The sequence below is a fragment of the Melospiza melodia genome, chromosome 3 (genome assembly GCF_035770615.1).
Source record: "Melospiza melodia melodia isolate bMelMel2 chromosome 3, bMelMel2.pri, whole genome shotgun sequence".
Lineage (NCBI taxonomy): Eukaryota > Metazoa > Chordata > Aves > Passeriformes > Passerellidae > Melospiza > Melospiza melodia.
Genome location: NC_086196.1, coordinates 59,304,543 through 59,327,182, shown reverse-complemented (window position 1 = coordinate 59,327,182; position 22,640 = coordinate 59,304,543). Strand labels below are relative to the sequence as shown.

Here is a 22,640-nt window from a genome sequence, read left to right as displayed (position 1 = left end):
AATATTGAACAGTTTATAAACTCTCCTGTTTTAGTACCATTCAGTGTAATACTGGCACTCAACTGCCATGCAGACACCACTACTGCTGAGCTTGTTTTTATGCTGCTTCTACTCAATGAAACAGAAGAATCTCACATGAAATTGAGGCATTAGGACTAAAAAAGTGATTAAGTACAGTACTCAATCATTCTTTTCTCCCTTTCACAGGTTTTTCAGCATAAATTATGACAATAAGAACAGTTTTTAATACCATTTTCTAATGGAGCAGGCACAGAGGACTCCAATCTCAAGTCATCTTGGTCATGACGTGTGTGATTAGCAGCCAAACTGGCCCACTGTGACACCCAACGTTTACTTCCAGGGTTAGCAGAGCCTTCCTAAGAAAGAAAAAAACAGCAGAAAAAAAATTATAACTGTTTGATAAAAAAGCATGTTCATCTTTCCAGGCTTTTGCTGAATAGATAGGCCACACACTATTTTCCTGGAGGAAGTTGAAAAAAATAGTTTACCTCAATAAATTTTAAAATGGCAAACAATAAACAAAATCTACATAGCTGCTGAATCAGTACCATATAAACAACAGTTCCTAGTGCAGTGAACTTTTAAACACCAGAACCTATATAAAATGTATCAGAACATGTGCCAGTTCTAAGATCAGGTTATTTCAATCCTCAGCTCAGAAGTGCAGAAAAAGTACATAGGATGTGGGGGTGTGTTAAAAAATTAAAAATGTGCTTCAGGAAGACAAGAAAGTGACATTTTACCAGTTTAGAAGACCCTCTTGTCCAGATGGAATATTGTATTTACTTCATTACAGAAAGACTACCTTAAGGACTGAAAGAGAAATAACTTATGATGGAAAGGAAAGGAAGCTCAGATTATTTGGCCTAAACAAAAAAAGAAGCAAAGATTAGTTCCAAACCATCCTACTGCATAACAATGAAGTCAATGTCATCAGTATTTTACAATTTCTTTGCACCTAAACCAGAAAGGAAATTAATTTGGTTTCTTGATGTTAGGCCTTTTGAAATCTTGAAAATTTTTAAAATGTAAGAAAAGCAAGAATTTAATCATCTACTTGTGTTACTAAAGCATCCTTTTTTCAAAATCTGATTTTTAATTATAGTACAATGTTACTGTCCTATCAAATATCTTAGCAGTCTCTCTTGCTTACATCTCCAAAAAACATCACCAGCCCTTGAAATCTTTGCATTTCTACTCAAAACACTGATTTCTGCCTAATGCCTTGACAACTCTTGGATTCTAGTCTTTGACCAGGAAACAACACTATACATTCTATAAAATTTATTTAGCAGAACTAGAATGGTGAACAATGTCACCTACTATATGACAACTTCTTTCAAATTAAAAGTTACTCAGACATTTGAAAAGCTTGAATTTACAATCTTGAAATTCTCCTGCTAATGCAAGTGAGTGCAACATCATGATTCTCTTCCAGAATATCGTGGATGTGGTAAATCAGAGATGCAGCAGGTAATTTTTTTTAACGATTATACAAATTTCCATATTTTGAATTAATTTTATAAAATCAAAATGCTATAAAATTCAAGTATAACAATAGCAAAGGAAGAAAATTCAGTGTTTTTGTTATTTATGGGCATTTCTGAAGACAATGCGGGGTGCCAGTAAGAATATTACAACAAACACACTGCATTAATGCAACTACCAAAACCTCATTTTTCTTTCCTATCACTAATCTCTCTTTTCCTATCTGTACTAGTGAACTTCTATCTAATAAAACAACTAATTATAGCCAAATCCAAAGATGATAGATGTCCCAATCTGTACCACCTGACCAATTTCTGAGATACAGATATGTGTCAGAAATCTGAATTCTGCTTCAAAATGGAGAAACATACTAAGATGTTGCAGATTAACTGCCGCAAAACAACATGATAAATTATTTTCTCTTGTAATTACACTGCCAAAAACTGGTTTCTACATAGCAGTGAATGTAAATGTGTGCTTTGCCAGTTCTCTGTGTATAGAAGCATAAACAATAACAAAAAGACGCCCTTTCTTTTCATAGTAGTTTATGCACATCCAGAAGGTGTAAGGTTTATAAAACATATCTAAAAAGTCATGTTCAGATATCCTAATGTTCTTCCTACAACCCATATCAACTGGCATCTTATAGGCTCTCAAGTATACAATCCTCCAAATCTTCTCTTGAATACCAAAAGCAATTTCCTAGTATTTCAGAAAAACTGGGTTTATCTACGAGATACCAGCCTTTTACCTTTGTGTTAAATCTGCTTTCTCTTATGGTTATCTCACATACAAAGTGAGTAAAAATCTTTCAATAGGAGTAAGAAATCTTTCAAAAATGTAACAATGGATTTCTGTGGGCTTATTGTTCAGCCTGAAGATTTAGGGCTTAAGGCTCCACATATGAAAAAAATCCACAGCACACACACATTACACCTAAAAGCATGCCCAGCTCCGGGCATTTCAGAGCAGATTAACTTTTTTTTTAATAAATTTCAATAATGTGAATAAAATTAATTAAAAATTAGATGTCTTTTCAGACACATAACTCGAGACAGTTCAAGTTGTAAGAATAATATTATTTATTCTTTTCATAAATTGCTGCCTTGACAGCAGTTCTTCTCACTGTACCTGCTTCAGAACCATATGCCTCTGGGGTGATGATCTTTTTACACATTTTCATATCTGACTTATTTACAGCCAATGTCTTCAAGTTATTCCTGGAACAACACTGACACCTATCTTTAACAGTTCTTTTACTCTTCTATTACAGTTACTGCATTTATACATGAAAACCCAGCCATTGCATCCATCTCAGCTGTTACTTTGCCAGACTAATTGAACAGCACTGATCTGTTCTTGTAAGGTGAATCTCCATTCCTGTTACAATCTGAGTAACTCTGTACCTTCTCTAGACTCTATCCACCCTTCTCAACCAACAATGTTAACAGTTCTAGTGCTATTATTACAGGGGAAGCTTCACCATGGTGATAACACTGCCCTTTTCTGCTGGTAAAGCATTTCCTGGGTATTCAAGGGTTCTGTTTGCCTTTTCACAGCCCTGTGATATTGGTGATACATCAGCCTACATTTCAGTATAGCATCTAAGTTCAAAAAAAAGTAAGTATCAAACTCCAAACTAAATGGATTGCTCTACAAGACAGAAAGTTGGAGTAATTTGAGAGGACAAACAAAAAGAAATACAGCCTCTAAATTCTCCACTTCTAAGAAGCAATATAGCAAATATTTACATGAATGAAATTCAATATTCAGAATGTCAGTAGTATTATTTTTCTGATCTTCAGTGGGAAAGACATAAGTAGGCACTCAGAACAGCAACAGAACGTTGTAGTCAATGGCATTGATGACTCTACAGATGAAGAACCAGGTTTCTAAGATTTTGTCTTACAAAAATAAACTCAAAAAACCAAATCCCCAAACAAACCCCAAACCAACCAAAAAACTGAAGCACATCAAACACAATGCTGATAAACCATTATTCAAGAACCATGTTTAGCACAGACAACTGACCACTGAAAATTAAATGGAAGTTGGAGGGATAGGTCATAGCCCAAATGCCTGCAGTATTTTTATTAACCAAACTCACAGGTAAGAGCAGATAATAAGAACAACAACAACAATAATAATATTCTCTTTGTTCTCCATTTACTTCATTTTTTTTCTTTAATCACACTTACCTTGGTTGGCAAGTGGCAGCTTATAATGTAGAAAATAAAAACATTTAAATATTTTAAATAGATGGATTTAATATTTTCATTGCCTATATGTAATCACTGAAAAGGCAAGAATCAGTGTATTCAGGTTCACTTCAACTGTGTCAAGACACTCACTCTGCATTTTACTTTATTTATGAAATACACTACTCCAAAATATTTAAAGACTGTTGTATCAAAGAAAAAGTTGAAAACTTCTTGAACAAGTACAGCATTTCCAAGCATTTTATTAATGATGCTTCAAAACCCCTGTAAAGCTAAGATATTTAAGTTCAGAATAAGCTTTCAACCCCTGAAGTGACTCTAGATGATGCTGTCCTGCCTTGGTAGCAGTGCTGGACTGTATGGTCTCCAGAGGTGTCCTCCAACCCTAACTATTCTGTGAGTCTGTAAACTATTTCTATAAAATCCTCACAATTTCCCAGGCCACCTTTTCCATTTTATTTGAATAGAAATGTCTTAGATTTTTATTTTTTGCTTTTTCTATGTCAATCATGTTCTGAATTCACCTCATTCTTCTAATCATGTACAGGAATAACTGTGATGGGCAGCTGGAGTAAGTTCCACCCACAATGTGAGTGGATGCAGAACTGGAACACTGAGCTACCCTGATGTTACCTGACTATTTAGCCAAGATCTTCAATAAGGTTTATAAACTTATGATCTGCAGCTCAGTAATGCAGTAAGTCTTCCAAAACCTACAAGCAGAAAAGTTTGTATATGAGAACATAACCCACAAACTTCACAAATCAAACACATTTGCCTCTCCCCTTCCTACTGAGTAAACAGAGTGCAAGTTTTGCTAATAACACTTTAAATGTAACAATCTTCTCTCAGTAGTTATCCTCATTATTGTTTTCCCATTATTTCCCTATAAGACACTTCTAATTTTCTGAACTAGCTCCTCTTGTACTTCTACATATCTATCAACCAACATCTACTTTTAACTTTCCCTAGTAAGCTTTCTTCCATCTTCATCTGTCCTCAACTCTTCTTACTAATCCTTGCTCTATCCACATTTCTGTTGTCAGTTTGCTCCTTGACTTACCGAATAATTTTCATTTCTTTACCCTATAACCATGCCTTGTAATATTTAAAATTATGCTAATAACCTATTCTCTCCCACTATATAAAGACCTTTTAATGCAGCAAAGCAGTCACAGTAATAAAGCAGCATAATTCTTGTAATTTCCACCTAAATCAAAGTGAGTTTTAGTATATCACTGCCAGAAGGTTTCTTAGATCTGCTGTATGATTGCAGAAGTAGTCTCAGTCTTCTAAAAACAAAACCTTTTATTCGGAAAGTTGACACCTGAAAAGACCAATTATGTTAATAAACAAATCATACATTCTTCTTCTGCTTATTTAATTATAAAAGTGAAAAAATATCAATACTCTTTAAAACTGACAAGGCACAAAAGATCTGAGTGATGCAAAAGGCATGAATATAGGAGAGAGAAAGAATATGGTTATAGATTTGTGCAAAGAAGCAAGGTGAAAAACCTTCCACAGGATATGCCTCAGGATATGCCTATGCTGTGTAGCAATACTTCGCTTGAAGTGCCTTAGAGAAACCAGATAAAGGTACTAGTCTAGGCACAGTGACTGTGGCTTCACAGTAGCTAAAATACAACCATGAGAAAACACACCTCTAAAAGAAACAGATACTAAAATCAATATATTTGCATGGCAGGCACACTTAAAGCTCTTAATATCTTCCAAAAAATTGCTTATCTATAAAGTGTGCTAAATTACAGGACCATACATCAGAAACAGTTTGCCAAGGAATTAGACATAAGTGTTATGTGCTTCTTTACAGTTGCCAGTTGATTCCACTTCACTGTGATCCTTTTCTGTTCCAGACACATTTCAAGCTAGTTATCTATCACAATGATAGCAGAATGCCTCCCAAGTTTTCAATATGAAATATGACCAATATATTGTGTGCATATTTTAAGTCACATATAACTACAGGCATTTTCCTCTGTTTATTCTTTCACCAACTGATTAAGTTATACTGTGTCTGAATCATGTAAATGACTTGTCATGAGTGGCATCTCATTGGAGAACTTAAATCATGAATGTAAAAACCTGAAGTCCTCTGGCTTCAGAGAAAAAAATCTGAAAAGTATTATCCACCATTTTTTTCCTAGATCACTTTGTATCATGCATTAAGTGCACACATCTTATTTCTGAATTTTAATATTGTTACTTGCTTTGGGCTATAAAACATAACCAGCTTTTGCTCAGTTCTGCTGAAGAACTTACATGAAGAATATACTGTGCAAAATTATGTTGAGGCAAAGAAACTTCTGCTACATTTCCAATACACTTGTGTCAGTGCATGTAGAAAGGTAGCCAAGTTTTAAAACACCTCCACACTGAATTATGCCTGCCCTGACAGAGAAGCTTTGATGATGCAATAAAGGCATAGGAGAAATAGATTACTTATAGATCTGAGTTCATCTTTTCCAGGCAAGATTTTGTTTCCTGTTTAACACTTACTGGTCGGTTCTTAGTGCTCTCTTTTAGTGGAAGAAAAAAGAAGACCGTCAAAAATTAAATTCTACCTCTGTGTCAAGAAATCCAGTTGTACTCAGTGGTCTTTTTTCTTCCAGCACTACTGTAGCAGAATTTATAGCCCAATCTTTTACTAAATCTTTCTGGTTCTCGTTGATAACAGGCCTATTATAATCCTGGCTGCCATCCACTCCAAATACCTGAAAATGAAACAAACCATTACATTCATTAACCCAATACCATCCTGATACAATGTTCAATGTTAATGGATGGATGGTGGCATGCTGGATAGTGAGTATAAATAGGTTTTATTGTATTATGCTTATCTGTCACCTTAGTGCAATTTACAAATTAAACAGAAGAAGAATCTACAACAATTATTAAAAAAATGCAGAAGTCTATGTGAACATTGTGAAAATTCAAAGAACTGCTAGCTAGTTGGAATGGTCAGATATGAAAAAATGACACTTTGATGAAAGGAACAAAAGATAAAAGTGAAATCATAGCAGAACCCATTTTACCAATTAAGGAAAAAATCCAATAACTAGAACCACCAAATTTTCAGATTTTTGCTATTACCTAATGAGAATAAGAAATATAAATTCTTGCATTTGCTATTAATATGCATATTGAATTATTTCTCTAATACAAACAAAATTTCAGTTTTTCAGCTGTTGGAGATTTGGCAGATATTAAAACTCCACCAGGTCTCATGAATCATGTAGACTCATCTTATCCAAGACGTGACTTGGCATAGTTCTTTTATTGCTCTATTTCCTAATGATGCTTTTATTAATCTCTCTGCTCAAGCCAGGATAATTTTCCCATGACATTTTAAAAACAATGCTCAAAAAAAATACTAGAAAAACATTATTACTAAGGCAGTTAATAATAAGAACTTTAGCAGGAGAACCACCATACTGTTTGGCAAATTTTTCATGAGACACAGGGAATGTGAATTGCTTACAGAATTGATGTATAATCAAATACATTTTAGAAAATATCTTAATCTTGGAAACATGTAATTAATAAAATTTTCAAATTTCTGTGTAAGAAATAAAATCACTACTTTACTACTAGGGACTTAGATATTATTAACAAATTACAGAATAAAATGAACCTCCCACACACATTTAAGCTGGTTGCCAAAAATTAACAGTTAACATCAAAAATTGTTCTGTCATCTTCAAGATGTTATCTCCTGCAACAAACACTACTAGTGCAGAATAGGAAAAGGTGTAGAGAATTCTTTTTTCTCCAAAAGTGTACTGTAATTCAGTTTTGCAAAGCAAAGCCAGAGGACTGGTTTATTACAATTCTGAACAAGGTTAGTGTTTTCAAAATGGATTCACCACTAGATGGCCACAAACCATAATGTTGTCAGCTTCTGAGAAGCAGACAAAGGAAAAAATAATAGTTAGCACCCTGACATTCAACTCCTTATGCTAACTACAGGAAGACCTTGCTACAGCATTATTACACTAAGACCTGAGGAAATTTTCTCAAATGCTCTGGATATGTTTTTTGCTCTCATGAGAAAAGCCTTAAAATTCAGGCAGTGCTCCCCAAATTTTCAATTTATATCTAGAGTCTCTGGATTAGAAGTTGCTTAACAGCCTTTACAAAACAATTGTTTTATTTTTATAAAAATAGAATGGTAAAACCTAAAGTTTTGCTTTCATGATATACTTTTGATTTGTACAGTTGTGGCAATTTTTGAAGATAGAAACCAGTTACCGTCCACTGACACCTTTCTTTGAATATATCACTATTCTGCAGAGACTTTTTTCTTTGTGTATCATCCTTTCATTGATTACAGAATTTTATATGTTCTTTTAAATGAAACTAAATTCTGGTTTTATCACATAAGCACCAGAAGGAAAATATGAATTCCACACATCCATATCTAATTTAGACTTCAGTAGCAAACTGCTGCTATAAATTGCTTCCTTTTATCTTACAGCACATTCATTTACCATGTCAAATTTCTTTACTGTATCAGAAATAACACTTTCAGTCTTACCTTTTCTAGTACTGAACTCATGTTTAAGCAAATTTTGTTATTCTTCTATTACTGAAATTACTGCAAAACCATATTTGAATATTGCCTATTTTTTTCTGTGAAAGGTGATATGAATATCACTAAGACCCAAGTATTAGCACTCCTAATGTTCTTTCTCTCTATATAATGGGGATATCAGAAGAGATAAGCAAAATATTTGGGCACTATATTATTAGAAAGAAAAGCAAAACATCTTCTTCAATAAAAGTATATTTTCATACTACAATGTCATTCTACATTTGCTTTGTGGATGCACCTGGCCTAAGTTCCACTGCTATACAACTGCAAAGCCCCTCTTCTCACAAGAAAGAGGAGATGCATGTAAGTGTGATGTAGCCCAAAGACTAAATTTCAGACCTGTGATATATAAAAAACCCTTAAAAAACTGCTGCTAACACATAATTAAGAATTTAAATACTAAAATTATTCACAAGATAAAATAACTCAAGTATTTGACAAAATGTAGATTATTACTTACAGACCTGTCACACACCTGCAGAAAAGCAATACTGTCAGAATTTCAGGTTTGACCAATCCAAATATTCCATTTATCAAATAATGAGAATATAGCCTCAACAGAAACAGCCATGGAACGACCTGAATGCTTCTGCTATAAATCATCTCTCCACCATCTAGAAAATGCAATTTTGTACTTTCTGGGCTGATACAATATGGTATGTGTGCAAACAGTGAGCTGTTGTGACTGAAGCATGAATGGATAGAGACTTTATCTTTCTGCAAAAACTAGATTACTATTTTCAAGGCTTCCAATTCTTTAGATATTTCTTCTCTTTAAATACTTTCATGATTACAAATCATTTAAGGAAGGTCTAGGAGATAACTTAATCAAACCAAGAAAATGCTGATGACACATATTCCTGCATCTCTCATCTATTTAGACAGAAAGACTGAAGTTTCTTTCTGTAAAGCTTGTATTTGTCAGAAGCAACTATGAAATACATTTTGATTAACTGTGCTATGGAGAAGAAAAAGATGAAGCCAGGTTTTGCAATCAATATACAAACAATACAGATTTGGACATATCAGGCTGCTTGAAAAATGAAAAGCAAGCCTTTATTTTTGATTAAGGAAGTAAAATAATTCTGTATATTCCATGTATGTGACTAATCATCACAAATCTCACATATCCACCACACAGGTGTAAATGCAAAATAAGTTTCCTCAATAATTTATCTTTTTTCAATAGTATTGTAAACAACAGGGACTTTCACAGAAATCATTCTGGAAAGCTAAAAGTTTTTTGCCCTGCTCTGTCCTATTATTTATTTTTCTGAAATTATATTTTCGCAGGAAGATTACATTGTTCCATCCTGGTTGCTTCAAGTTTCATGAAGTTACAGAACAAAACCCAGGATGAAAATTTTCACAGAAATCCTGGAAGTTGACTGACAGAGAAAAATCTCGACACCCCAGCAATCTGCACCATTTCATGGTGTTCTTGCAGGGTCCATGCCACATGGCTATAATGTAGAACAGACACAAACATAGTGTATAAACTGTGGTGGTGGTGTTTGAAAATAACTACTTTATTGTTATGAAGCATGAAACAATTTGCATTGAATCAGGACATTCTAAATGGCATGGGAACGATGATGTGCTGTAGAGTGTCCAAACCCATCTATGAAATAATTCCTGATGTAATTCTGTTTAACCTGCATTTCAGCTGGCTCCTTAAGCAAATGGATTAACAGGTGATACAGGAAAGACACTGTCTAACTAGGTAGCTCAGCAGGGGCCACCAATATGTCAAAGACTCAAGCATTTCACCTGTGGGGAGAGTCTGGGGAAGCTGGATTTGATCCCTTTGGAGAGGGGAAGGCTTTGGGGTTGCCTAACAGCAGCCTCCCAGTACAATGGGGAATGCACCAAGATGACAGCCCGGCTGTCCACAGTGCTACACTGCAGGGGGACAAGGCACAACTCATGTCAGATGAGACAGGGTATGAAGAAACATTTTTCCACTCTGAGGACAGTCAAGCAAGCTTGCCTAGTCTCTGCCCATGTAGGGCATGAAGACCCAAATGGATAAAGTCCTGGGCACCCTGGCTTAGCATCTCAGGTCTCTTAGAGGAAAGTTTTGAGAAAGCCCCAAGTATTTCAGCAGAGGAGGGATAAGGTGAATTCCTGGTACATACTTTTCCATTTCAAAGCAGTGAAGTAACTGCTTCAAAGATCCCTTATGATAATCCATTTACATTCTGCAGTTCACCCAGTAACAAAGGGTTGAAACAGCAGGCTAAAACTATAACAAGTCTCAAAGTGCTATCTTGTTACTTGTTAGAATGCAAACTTGCCCTGAAAAAATACAGAAGGAAAATATGCACTAACTAATGGCAAAAAAAATTGTAAGTTAATGAGGGTATTCACAAATATAATCACTTGATAGGAGCAACAGTTTTTCCAATATTCTGAGACTATAACCTCATCTGTATTAACCAGTAATTGTTAAAATTCTTTATCCAACCAAATCCAATAATTAACAAAATCTATCTAACACAATAAAAGCAAGATGCAAATCTTGCACAAGGTACTGGCACATTTTTGGAGACAGCGTGAGTTACAGGACCAAGTCTGAGACCGTGCCTTGGTCTCTTTGGCAAGGGCTCATTTTGCAGAAAGCAGAGTACTCTCTTTTGGCAGGTCATATACACTTCCCTGTGACAAAAGCTCATGACTCAGAGTTCACCTGCTCATCACCATAGCTGTAACACAGCTCTAACATAAGCTAGCTTTAGTGACCAGGAATTGGTCTTGTTAACTTTCCCTGCTCCTGTCCCAAAGCAGGGAATTAATATTTTTTTACAGCACAGATACTAGAGGTGAACGCAATGACTTTAGAATTAACTATAAGATGATTCTTTAAAACCATAGAAGTCAATATTCTTCCTCAATATATGCAATACTTTCAAGAAATTAAAATAAAAACTGGTCACAAATAGCAGCAGGAACCATTTTTTCTGAATAAGAAGGAAGACAATGGTTTGCTAACCCCCTCCCCCACACCCACAAAACTCACCTGATGTTCTTCCTATGTGCTTTTTATAAACCTGAAAGCTCTTGACTAAGAAAAAAACTTTTTCCAGTTGTATCTCATTTAGATGTTTTGCCAGGTTCATAATATCTGGACTTCTTACTTGCTTTACCTTTAAACTGCTTCATGTTGTAAGAAAATCACACTGCAGTTCTACAATACTATAATTATTCAGTACATAATGAGCACAGAGCTTGTTGCTCATCCAAATCATTACTGAAGATACTGATATAAACAGAAAAAAGTGTAATTTGAGACTTCTAATAGATATGTTCACTCAGTTTGACAGCAAATTATGTATATTAGAACGGGAAAATCTGAAGAATCCTATCTAGTTTTAAAATTTTTAGTTTACAAAATTTCCCCAGTAGTCTTACTGCTGAAGTCTTAATGAAAAGGATATATAGTAATTATCAATACCATCAATTAACAGCAAACCAACAAAGAAATATTAAGAATTCTAGCTGCAATTCCTATTCATTAAGGATGATATTAGAAAAGTAAAATAATTTCAATAACTCCTTTGCCATTCTTTTAGATCCTAACAACAGTCAGGGACATAATTTAGAAACATATTTTAAAAATATCATAATTTGAATGCTATTAATTTCAGTGTAGGCAATCTGTATAAAAGGAACAGAATGAAACCCAATGACAAGAAAGACACAAGGGAATTCAAAGATGAACAGTTAAAAAAAATAAAAACAAAGCAGAGCAATGGTAAGGAATAAGGGTCTACACTATACAGGGCATTAAAGAAGGATCATGCCAAAATTAACAAGGAACGAATGATTTAATCTGAAATAAGGTATTTGTCATTGTAAAGTGATGGGAATGTAAATTATGATAGCAATTGTGTTTCATAGCTTTTTAGGAGAAAGGAAGATGAGCATATTTATTTGTGACAGAGGACAAAAGTAGGTTTCAGAAACTGAGCTGTAAACTGATAAAGTCAGACCAGCAAAAACCAAATATATTTAAAAAAAGGAATAAGTATGATTTTGAAAATACAAGCAGGATTTCAGATTTGAGCACAGTTTGGACGTACTAAGAAAGAAGAAATTGTAAATAAACCACACTCAGAGTATGACTGATTGATGGCAAAAGAGGACTCCATAGAGCAAGGAAATGGAAGAGGATTCAGATCATCTCGGTAACACTGCATTTGGTGCTCAGTCTGAGCTCCTGACAATTCTTCCACAGAAGGTGGTTCAGGCATTCATAACACACAGCAAATTGGTCCTTAAAAGTCAGAGAAAAGACAAAAGGCAAACATTTTTTCTCATCTTTCACAAAGTGAGAAAAGAGTACAATGCCTCAGCTCTTTTTGTGTTTAGCTACTACATGAACTGTGTTTAACCAAGCTGCTTCTGAGGAGTTTCATTTTAATAGTTTTTGCTTGTTCTTGGCAGTTATCCTGGCCTTTCCAGGCAAACAGACTGTGTTCTGTGCAGGGAATGTCTCATGAATAGCATGGATTTTCACAGAAGCTCTTTACGTGATTTTAACTCTATATGCAAGTTATAGAATCAGATGCAAGATGCTCTGGTATAAAAAAAGCCACATAAGCAAATGAACAGGATCAACATGCCAAGTCTAAGACCTTCGTCTTAGCAGACACCAGTTACATATTTACATGCATACATATTTTGTCCCTGTTTGCTACTGTGAAGAATTCATTTTCTTTAGGATTCCAAATTGAAAATGAAACAAGTTTAGTGTGTTTTCTTTCCTTATAAAAAGAAAAGGTCACAAACATCCTCTGAACTCTTGACAAAATTTATAAGCTCAGATGATTGGACAGGCTTCAAGTGGTCTGCTGCTTTTTCAGCACTGTACTCATAAAATAGCCATTCTGCAAACAAGCCACTCTGTAGGGCTCAAAGCATTTCTCTCAAAGAAACAGCTGAAGCAATGGTAAAAGCAATTAAACCCAGAGAGTGTGAAAAGACAGGAGACCTGAAAGTGATTTTCTGAAAATAGATACATCTACCTCAGTTCCTTAAAGAGTCATTGAAACATACTAAGATTTTTTTTCTCTTAACTTCCTCTCTACCCACTGATTCTTTCCAGGTAGTTTTTCCACTTACGATACTGAAAAAATTGCTGAGAGCAGTTCTGCAACATGTATGTTAATTCCATAACCAGAGGAATTATAACAATAACAGTCTGCAAGCTGACTGAAAAATTGTTAACATTTGCAAGAGAGAAGACAAGATCTGGTATACAACATTTATGAACACTTAAAGACACAACAATAAATCATTCAAAAGTAAATACTACTTTAAATTCATGTTAGCCAATATTACAATGTGGTATGACAGATATGCCCTGGGTGTAAAAAGAATAAGGAAATTCCATTATATAACAATCATCTTTCAGAACAGATTCCCATTCATATCCATAATCAAAAAAAAAAAAAAAAGGAAAAAAAAAAAGAAATCAAACCAAACAAATAACTATCACCATGAGCAGAAAGATCCAGAAAATAAAATTGGAAAATGTGCTGTCTACAGTGAACACCTATACAGTTTTCCCTCCATAATTACTATTCCAAAATTTTAAAGAGGAAAGAAGAATCTCTCTCAAGATTGTGTCAATAGAGTAAGATTTTATGTACACTCATTGCACAGTATTCAATCAAATAAAATTCAAGGTGATAGACTGCATATTAAAAACAAGATCATTACTGCTAGGGCCCGTCCACATACATAAATAAAGACTTTAAAACATCTAGAATATGGATCTTGCACTGAAAACAAAATCATTACATGGTCACAGTAAGTCTTTCTGAAGGTGGCAGGATGGATTGAGGTTTGATCTTGATACATTTTTTCAAGTCATCTGTTTGGAAATCAGTATGAATCAGTTGAATTTGTGATCTAAATTTATATTGTGATGAAAAAATCAATTATCTTTAGGGAAATGTAAATTAAAATAACATAAATCAAGTAAAAAAATTGAAGACCAAAATTTTGAGGACCAAAGCCAAAAAATTTGGGGACCAAAGCCAAATGTTTCCATATGCATATGAACTGCTGTAACATCCCAGATTTCCTGGTTATCTGACAGGACTTGGAACCCTCATATAGCCTCAATTCTATTCCATCCCTTCCCACACATGTATAGAAGAGTTTACATCTGCTATAGTAAGTTTTATAAAATATTTCAATTTTTAAATACCCTTAAATGAAACTGGCTGAAGAAGAAAGACAACAAAACACCCTACACAAAACAAACAGAAAAAGAGCCCTGAAGAAAACCCCCAAAGAACTCGCAAAACCCCCCATTGAGTTGCTTTTTATTTACTGCAATAGCTTCAAAGTATTTAATATTCCAAACACATGCAGAATTATTTGCACATTCATTTATTAATATTTATTACTGGCAGTACTTTGCTTTATTGAAAAAAGAAAGTCATTAGCATGATAATTTGGTCTCTTTATATCTACAAAAAAGGAAGATGAACTGCAGAAGCATCATTTTAAATTCTTTCATCCACTGGCAGACTTACCTTTTCTGTGGCCTATGAAGATTTTTTAATGTGATATGACTTCTGAGAACAACTTTCTTCTAATAGATTGATTTATTTTTAAAAAAAAACATTAAATGGATAGAAAATTTACAACTCAGAGATAAAAAGAAAGCAATTGCTAAGTGTTAACAGAAGAAAGCACTGAATCCATCTAAAGAGCATAAAGGCTGGATGTAGAGGAAAAACAAATCCTACAACTGTGCCCCATTTACTCATGTATTTTATATGGAAAACTTAATACTGAAAACATGTTCTAAATTAAATCAAGATCCTGAATTTCTTTCATTTTGTACTTAGCTGTTAGCTGCAACAATAAGACCATTATTCTGCTAGAAAAAAGACGTGTCCTTCTGATGCTATTTGAGTGGAGGATATTTTATGACACATATGTCCAAGGTGGGCTTTGTGGCATACAAGAGCAGCTTGCTTTCTTACCACATTCATGAAATTGCTCTCAGTGGCAATTCAAAAAAGAGCTCTACAAGTATAAAAAGAGATCTATCATCTATTTTCTCCTGCTATTCATATATTTTCTATACCTTAGCCTACTAACCAATTCATACTGCTCTATGAATTTAAGTGACATTTGAACACCTGCATGCAGAAATATCGTTGACTAATGAAAGGACTTTCAGGAAGCAAAGTTTAGTGTTATTTTTCAAGTACTCTCTATTCATAAAGAATATTAAGACACAACTAAATTTCGACTTGCATCTTCTTTTAACATTTACAATTGAAAACTATGTGCATATGTACTGTACTTTTTAACCTTAAAATAAATATTTTTAAAAAATCTTCGAAAGTTGTATAAGACACAAGCAATAATATATTTGAAAGCTTGCATTTTAGGTAAGTAGAAGACATTCACCCCAAGACAGTCATGACTGCAGATATGTGATTACCCCTCTCTGTTAGGGAAAAGAATTGAAATTAAAAAGCTTTTGTCTGTTACTTATGACATATTTTCCTCTTTCTTTCTGATAATGCATTTTTCTCACGTTCTGTTCTCAAAAGTCAGGCTTTAAAATGGTTGAGAAACAAAGGTTCTGTCATTTGCTATTCTGCTCCTTTTCTGCTATAGTGACAATACTTTTTTCTTAGAGGCTGAAAAGCATCAGAGGAAGAACTGGATCCTTAGCAATCTAAATGAAATAAAGATGCTGAATAAGCAGGACAGCATAGTTTCTGGCTTTTAAAAATAATTTTACACAAGCATCTATTCTCCTTGAGACTATTTCCTTCAATCTTTAGCAACAGGCTACACTAAGCAAAAATAGTACTTTTGAAGGAAGTAATACAGCTCAACATTAAGATTTGTACTCCCCTTTTCTTAGAATTACACAGAGAGATGGGTGTTTTCAATTTTTTTTTTCTCAGAATTTTAACTTTGCCTTCCTGCACGTTTCTCTTGGATTCTTAATGTAAAGAAGCATTAATAATCTCACCTTGATTTTTTACATGTTAATACTATTCTTGCAATTGTGGTTTGCTCTTATGTTTCTTTCCAGAGAAAAATAAGGCTAAGGCCAAGAATGAGTCACATTTGGGAGTAATCTTTGGATATTTTGGTCATTCTCATCCTTTTCTCCAATAAAAGGGAGAAAATATCCAAATACAGAATTACTTTATTCCATTGAAAATTTTTTAGGTAAACCACACACAGATTTTAGCACCATTCTAATGTAAATTGCTACTCAGAAGAATGCATTATTTGTGCAAATGTTTTAGAAAGTGATCCTATTTATAGTGCATTTTCATCCCAATCCCAGCAAAGTAAACTCCTGAATTTCAATTAAAGTTTGGACCCAAGAGACACCCTTAAATGACTCAGTTGAGCAGGCATAGTAACTACTCAGAAAAAGGACTGACTTGCCAACAATGAAAGAGTGGTTAAACTGAAATAATTGATAAGATGTATACCAATAATTCTCTTAAATCCTCAATAAAGAAGCACAGGAGTCAACAGGCTTACAAAGTCCTTGTCTTATACCTCACTTATCCCCCTTTGCCAAGTAAGATTATCCAAAGCATTAGCAATTTAAAATAGGAAGGAAGCAAAGCTGGGCTCAGCTGGAGGACAAAATTTTTGGCTTCCATTTGGTTTAGATTTTCTTCATTGGCTGTTTTTCTGCACTTCATAAAAATAGTATCATACTACTTCGTATTACTAAATCAAATAATAATTGCATAGCAGGGCTCTTTGAACTGGGTGTAAAATATAGTGTTCATAAGATTTCAACACAGATACTAAGTGAAATGATACAGAAGACCTTGAAGAGAAAATATCTCTGCTTTACTTCATAGTAAATCTTTAATACGTAGTGGCGACACCTTTAAAGTTAGCAGTAAAGGAAATTTATGATACCCAAAAGCTTTTATATAACACTAAGATTATTAAGCAATACTTTACTATCATTCTTAAGGCTTCCATTCACTTCCTCTTCCTGAATCTCTCCTGTAACAGGAGAGATTTGATTTAAACAAAAAACTGACTTTAGATAATCTGAACGTCTACTGAAGGCCACAAAAAAGTTGAAATTTTATTAACTCTCTCAGAATCACAGGGTGTGATTCTTGGAATGTCCTGTGTAGGGCTGAGAGTTTGACTCAATGATCCTAATGTGTCCCTTCCAACTCAGCATGTTCTCTGATTATAAATATTAGACAGTATTAACATTTTTATCAAGTACATAAATTGTCTATTTTCAAATGTTATTACTTGGCGTGCTTTCCAAAACAGCCCTGTTGAACTACTAGATTTAGCTAAAACTTGACTTACAGATTTTCTGATATCATTTAGTTGAAGATTTATAATTTAAGAATAAATGTAGAAATTTGTAGGTCTTTAATATTTACTTACTTCATTTGGAATGCTTTTAGTTCCCAGTTGTCTTTTGAACATTGATTTAAAGAAGTAAAAAATTTCCTTTCCAGAATCCAAAGAGGTGAAACTATTATCTTTACTATTTTATTGACGGTGACACCCTTTACTTTAATCTCTGTCTCCAAATGCTCCATAAACACCTTTTTTAAAAGAAAATCATCTATAATGCAATGTTTCATTTCCCCACTACTTTAGATTTTTTTTACAAAATCAAACAAGTGAAGCTAGCTTGTCTTGCACAGTTTTCAACACTAACCAAGAAGAATTCTAAATGTATGAATGTATTTGTTTAGCTCTGAAGAGTTCTAGACATGCAAATGAATCCAAAGATAATTCTAAACAATGAATTTACTGTAAATTAGGAAAACCCTAGCCTAGAATTGGATGCAGGAATTCTACAATGATATATTATCTAGGAAAACACAACAAAAGCAGAAAAAGTCCATTTCAAGTCATGTTAAGCAAAATTATTAAACATAGCCTTTTGCTACCCATATATTTCCTGTTGAATCCAAAGAATAGTTATTTAATACAGTTTTTAAACTGCAAATACAATTTGTATTGTTATTGATATTTCTATGGTTACCAACAATCAAACTAGGAAATTTACACTGCTATCATATAAACACTTTCGGAAAATCAAAGCATTTCCATACTTACTCTTTACAGGTGACACTGAAATTAAGTTACTGTTACTGAATATACTTTTTTAATAAGTATAGAAAACATTTGCAATCTATATCTATATGATAATTTGGATGGAACCAATTCATGTGATGAAAACTAGAAACAAGAGGTTTTCAAGAACAAGTGAGTATTTCCACAAGAACACAAACCATCCTGATGTAGTACCAGCTACATGATTTTTTGGTGCCTGGTATTTTTTATGGTTAAATGATTTTTGGTGCCTGGTACTGAAATCTTTTGGAAACACATTAAAACTACCAAGCTTGAAGACAACAGCAGTATGCAAGAAGGAATAATGTTTAGCCAAATGCCTGCTGCTGCTCTTACAACATTTTATATTTCAACATTATAGACAGGTTTAAAAACTTGTGTTATTGCAGCAGTTATAATAAGCAGAACTGAAGGGATAGAGAGCTGCCCACACATCCAATAACACTTTTAAGATCAGAATGCTTTTCAGGTTTCTCACCTTGTCAATCATTTTGCGGGCTTCCACTTCTTCAGGATTGGGATTTTCCAACTCAATAGTGTAAGTACCTTTGTCACTCTGGTCATCCTCATTGTCCTTTTCAGTAGCAGCAGAAATATGTTGGCTCTTCAACTTTTTGTCCATCTCCTGGTTCTGAGTAGGCCTATGGCCAAGGCTTCCTGAACTCCTTAACAATGCAGCTTGTAAGGCAGGCAACGCAGCAGAGGGTTCTTCTGATTTCTGGTTTAGAAGTTTGGCATGAACACCATGTACTGCTCTGTGGTGTGATGTGCTGGCTTGCACAGGTGAAGGGACTTTCTCTCCTGATGCAGGTTTCACTCTTTCAGCTCGTGCGTGAGATGTCGGAGATGGAGATTCTGGGCACAGAGCTCCTACATTCTGAGAAAAAGAGTAAGAACGTCTCTTGCGAGGATGGTCTTCATCAAAAAACTCAATCATAAAGGCAGTCTGACTCAAACCAGCTTGCTCTTGCTGCTTTTCTGTGGAATGGACTTTCTGGTGTGACTTTTTCAGCTCTGTATGATGATGCCTTAAGTGCTCTTCAAGTGCTGCTCGTTTACTGTAGTGCCGGTGTGCACCAATATTTTCTGAATCACTTTGTGTGCCATCATCATGCTTATTCCCTACAAGCAAAGCAAAACAATATATAGCACAGTGAAACAAAGAAAGACCACAACATTACATCTACAAAAAAAGTCAAGCAGCAAACTAGGAAGGAAATTATTTCAAAGTGGATTTCTGTTTAAACTCCAACAGCTTATATAGACCTGGCTCTGCAAATTTGGTACAGTTCCTGGAAATGCAATCAACTTGCTACAAGTCAAACAAGGAAACATTTTCAAAGCTGATCAGTAACAGCAGTGCATTTGAAGTATCCTTTCTCCAATATTCTCATCTGTGAATACTTACCAGTGACATAGAAAAGCCAGTATTTTACCAGCTGTACTACAGCATGTTTTTGAATTGTATCAGTATTGTTAGAGAGCCAGTTGATTACAAATGACTACTGACACATTCCAGGCAGGGTTAAGAGGAAAAAGAAAACCTTAATAAAGTCCTCCCGACAGTGGAAAGAGAGCCACTGTTCATATTGCTGGATTCCTCTCACATTTACAACAGTTTATCATGAGAAATGTCTACTTAAACTTGGATTGAATTCTTTATTACTTTTTCCAAGAAGAGCAATGAGTTTTTCCATAATTCACTCCACTCAGCATCTGATGTGTGCAAGTAAAATGGTTGTTATTACTCATTCATTCCATGAACTACTCTGAGATCTATGAATAAGGATTACATATTTCATAAATCATACATACACCTAAAGATGTACTTTGCAATGATACCTGAAAATGTATGAAGGCTGGATACTTACACATAGTAAGTGTATTTAACACAAAGCAACCTCATGTACAATGAAAGCGTCAATGCTCCTAAGTTTTAGCTCAGTAGCTGGGAAGGAACACTTTCATCCTCTCTGAACTCTTTTAGATCCAATTCTGCTTTTACATATATATATATATAAAATGTCCAATTTCTGTATTTTTGATTCTCAAGAGGTCAGCTTCTTTAAGGTTTTCTCATTTAAATAGTTAGAATATGCAGCTACTATTCAGTTAAACAGTAATTACATATTGGCTGATCTTACTTATCAGACTAACACCACTGAAGACACAGCTGAAATCCCAACTTACATTCCTGTTTTCTACTTGTTAGAATAATGCCTACAAAAATTCTGTGATTATTCATACGTTTCCAAATAATAATAAAGCAGTACCAACATCACAGTGAAAGTCATATAGTCTAATTTAGCAGTGGGACTTCAGTACAGAATACTATAAGAAAAAGCTGAGGAGAAAAAAAAAGCTTTGAGTTTTCTAAAAAAAATCAAACTTTCAAAGCACCTAGGTATATTTACTATCTAAAAATAAAACTAATGACTGAGAATACAAACAGGCCATAGAAGACTACAAAATTCAGATATTTATTATGGCCATATGCATCCCATAACTTACACCTCTTTCAGATGAAAATTAATCAGACTTTGTGGCGTTTCTGTCAGGAAAAGGCTTATAAACAAAGCCCCTTCTATTTATCAAAGTGTCACAGCTAGTATTTATAAGAATATTCATGAATATAATACATTTACATGAAGGCCAAAGAATGTGATTTACACTGGAAGAAATAATATACTATTATTTTTATGTCAGCATGTTAATCTAATTCTGCTTTCAGAATTTTATTTTTAGCTTAATTTGAAAGGGACAACCTTAAAAAGCAGACTTTTGATCAATAAGGCAAAAAATGCTGTACCCAGTCCCAGCTGGTTTACAAACTAGACATGATAATGTTGCAGAGCCAAGGAAAATGAGAATTGTAGTGTTATGCAGCTGAAATTAAAAATGGAAAAAAAGAGAGACTTGAAAAAGTTCACCAGAAGTTTTCCTTACGCAAGTTTGAATGGTACTGGACTCTTCATCTGAACATCAAGACTATCTGCTTCTCTATTCCATTAAGTGACACTCAAGAGAAGGTGCACTTGTCATGTGTAACATTTTATTTAATTTCATTTGAAATGTCACTGTCTGCAATAAATTAACATGTATGATCACCTGGAACTCCATTCAACAGCAGCACTCATATGAATACAACAGTCCACAAGGTGAGTATAAAAATTGAAGCGCTTGCTTTATGTCTGATTCCTGACTCCAACTGGACTCTACCAAACATGATCCATATAAGCAGAATGAGTATATGATGTATTCTTTGCTATAAATGATTCAAATAATCACAGAAGAGATGCTATTGAAAAAGTTGCTAGAAGCATAAACTGAACTTCAGAGCTTTGATTCTAAAAAGCAATCCAGGTTTTTAAAGTACTTCTTGAGAAAAAGTGAGATATATAAAGTTTAACTAAATGTTGGATTTTTTCCTTTTCTTTTTCAAGATCAGTGTTTAAGTACCTGATGTTTTCAGCCACACTAGAACACCTCCAATTAGCATAGATTGTAAAATGATTCAGCATTTGGTTTCTTATGCCCTTTGCAAGACTTAATTCATCAATACAGCTTCCCAGCCCGGATCTGAACTCCGCATAGGCTCAGGGATCCTCTGACTGCATACTGGCGAGGAATTGCTGCTTTCAGAGCTAAGCACAGCTGCAACCATTCACTTTACCTTTCAGCCTCTTCAGGTACACTGGAACATCACTCTTGATACTTTTGGAGTCCTCCTCCGTGGGCTCCCATATCATTCTCGGAGGATTGTTCTGCGCAAGCCAATCGGCCACTTTGCTCTCGGCTGCCATCATCACCGTCTGCAGCCCCGGCAGGTCCTGCCCGCTGCAGGAGGAAGGCTTCTTCGACTTGTGACGCTGCTCCGACGCGAACTTTGTCACATGATCCTTGATCTTTACTTTTCCTGGAGTGTTGTCATCAAATTCAATGGTAAAGGAGGCGTGCCCTGAAGCTGCTGCATGGGAGCTTTGGGTATCTTTTGTGGGAATTTCGTGAATAGTGCTCTCTGCTACCTGTGAAGCTTGCTGGCATTCTTTAGTAGGGATTTCAAAATAACTGGGCTCCCTGCAGAAAGGATAAAGTTCTTCATTTGCAGATGCAGATTGCTCCTCAGATTGCTTGGCATCTGTGCTGCATCCTATTAGAAAAAATAA

The 22,640-nt window shown here is 34.6% G+C and overlaps 1 protein-coding gene across 8 annotated transcripts in view; it reads right to left on the bottom strand.

Annotated features, from left to right (window-relative positions):
* CEP170 (centrosomal protein 170) overlaps positions 1–22,640 on the bottom strand; it is a 94,450-nt gene that overhangs the window by 26,965 nt on the left and 44,845 nt on the right. For 7 of the 8 annotated variants that reach the window (XM_063151924.1, XM_063151930.1, XM_063151921.1 and 4 more), the window contains exons 8-11: positions 22,148–22,624; positions 18,953–19,596; positions 6,314–6,463; positions 251–377 (exon numbers count right to left, since the gene is read on the bottom strand). In XM_063151924.1, coding sequence (XP_063007994.1) covers positions 251–377; positions 6,314–6,463; positions 18,953–19,596; positions 22,148–22,624 — 1,398 coding nt within the window. The remainder of the gene's footprint in view (positions 1–250; positions 378–6,313; positions 6,464–18,952; positions 19,597–22,147; positions 22,625–22,640) is intronic. The other variant, XM_063151925.1, reaches the window with a different exon arrangement.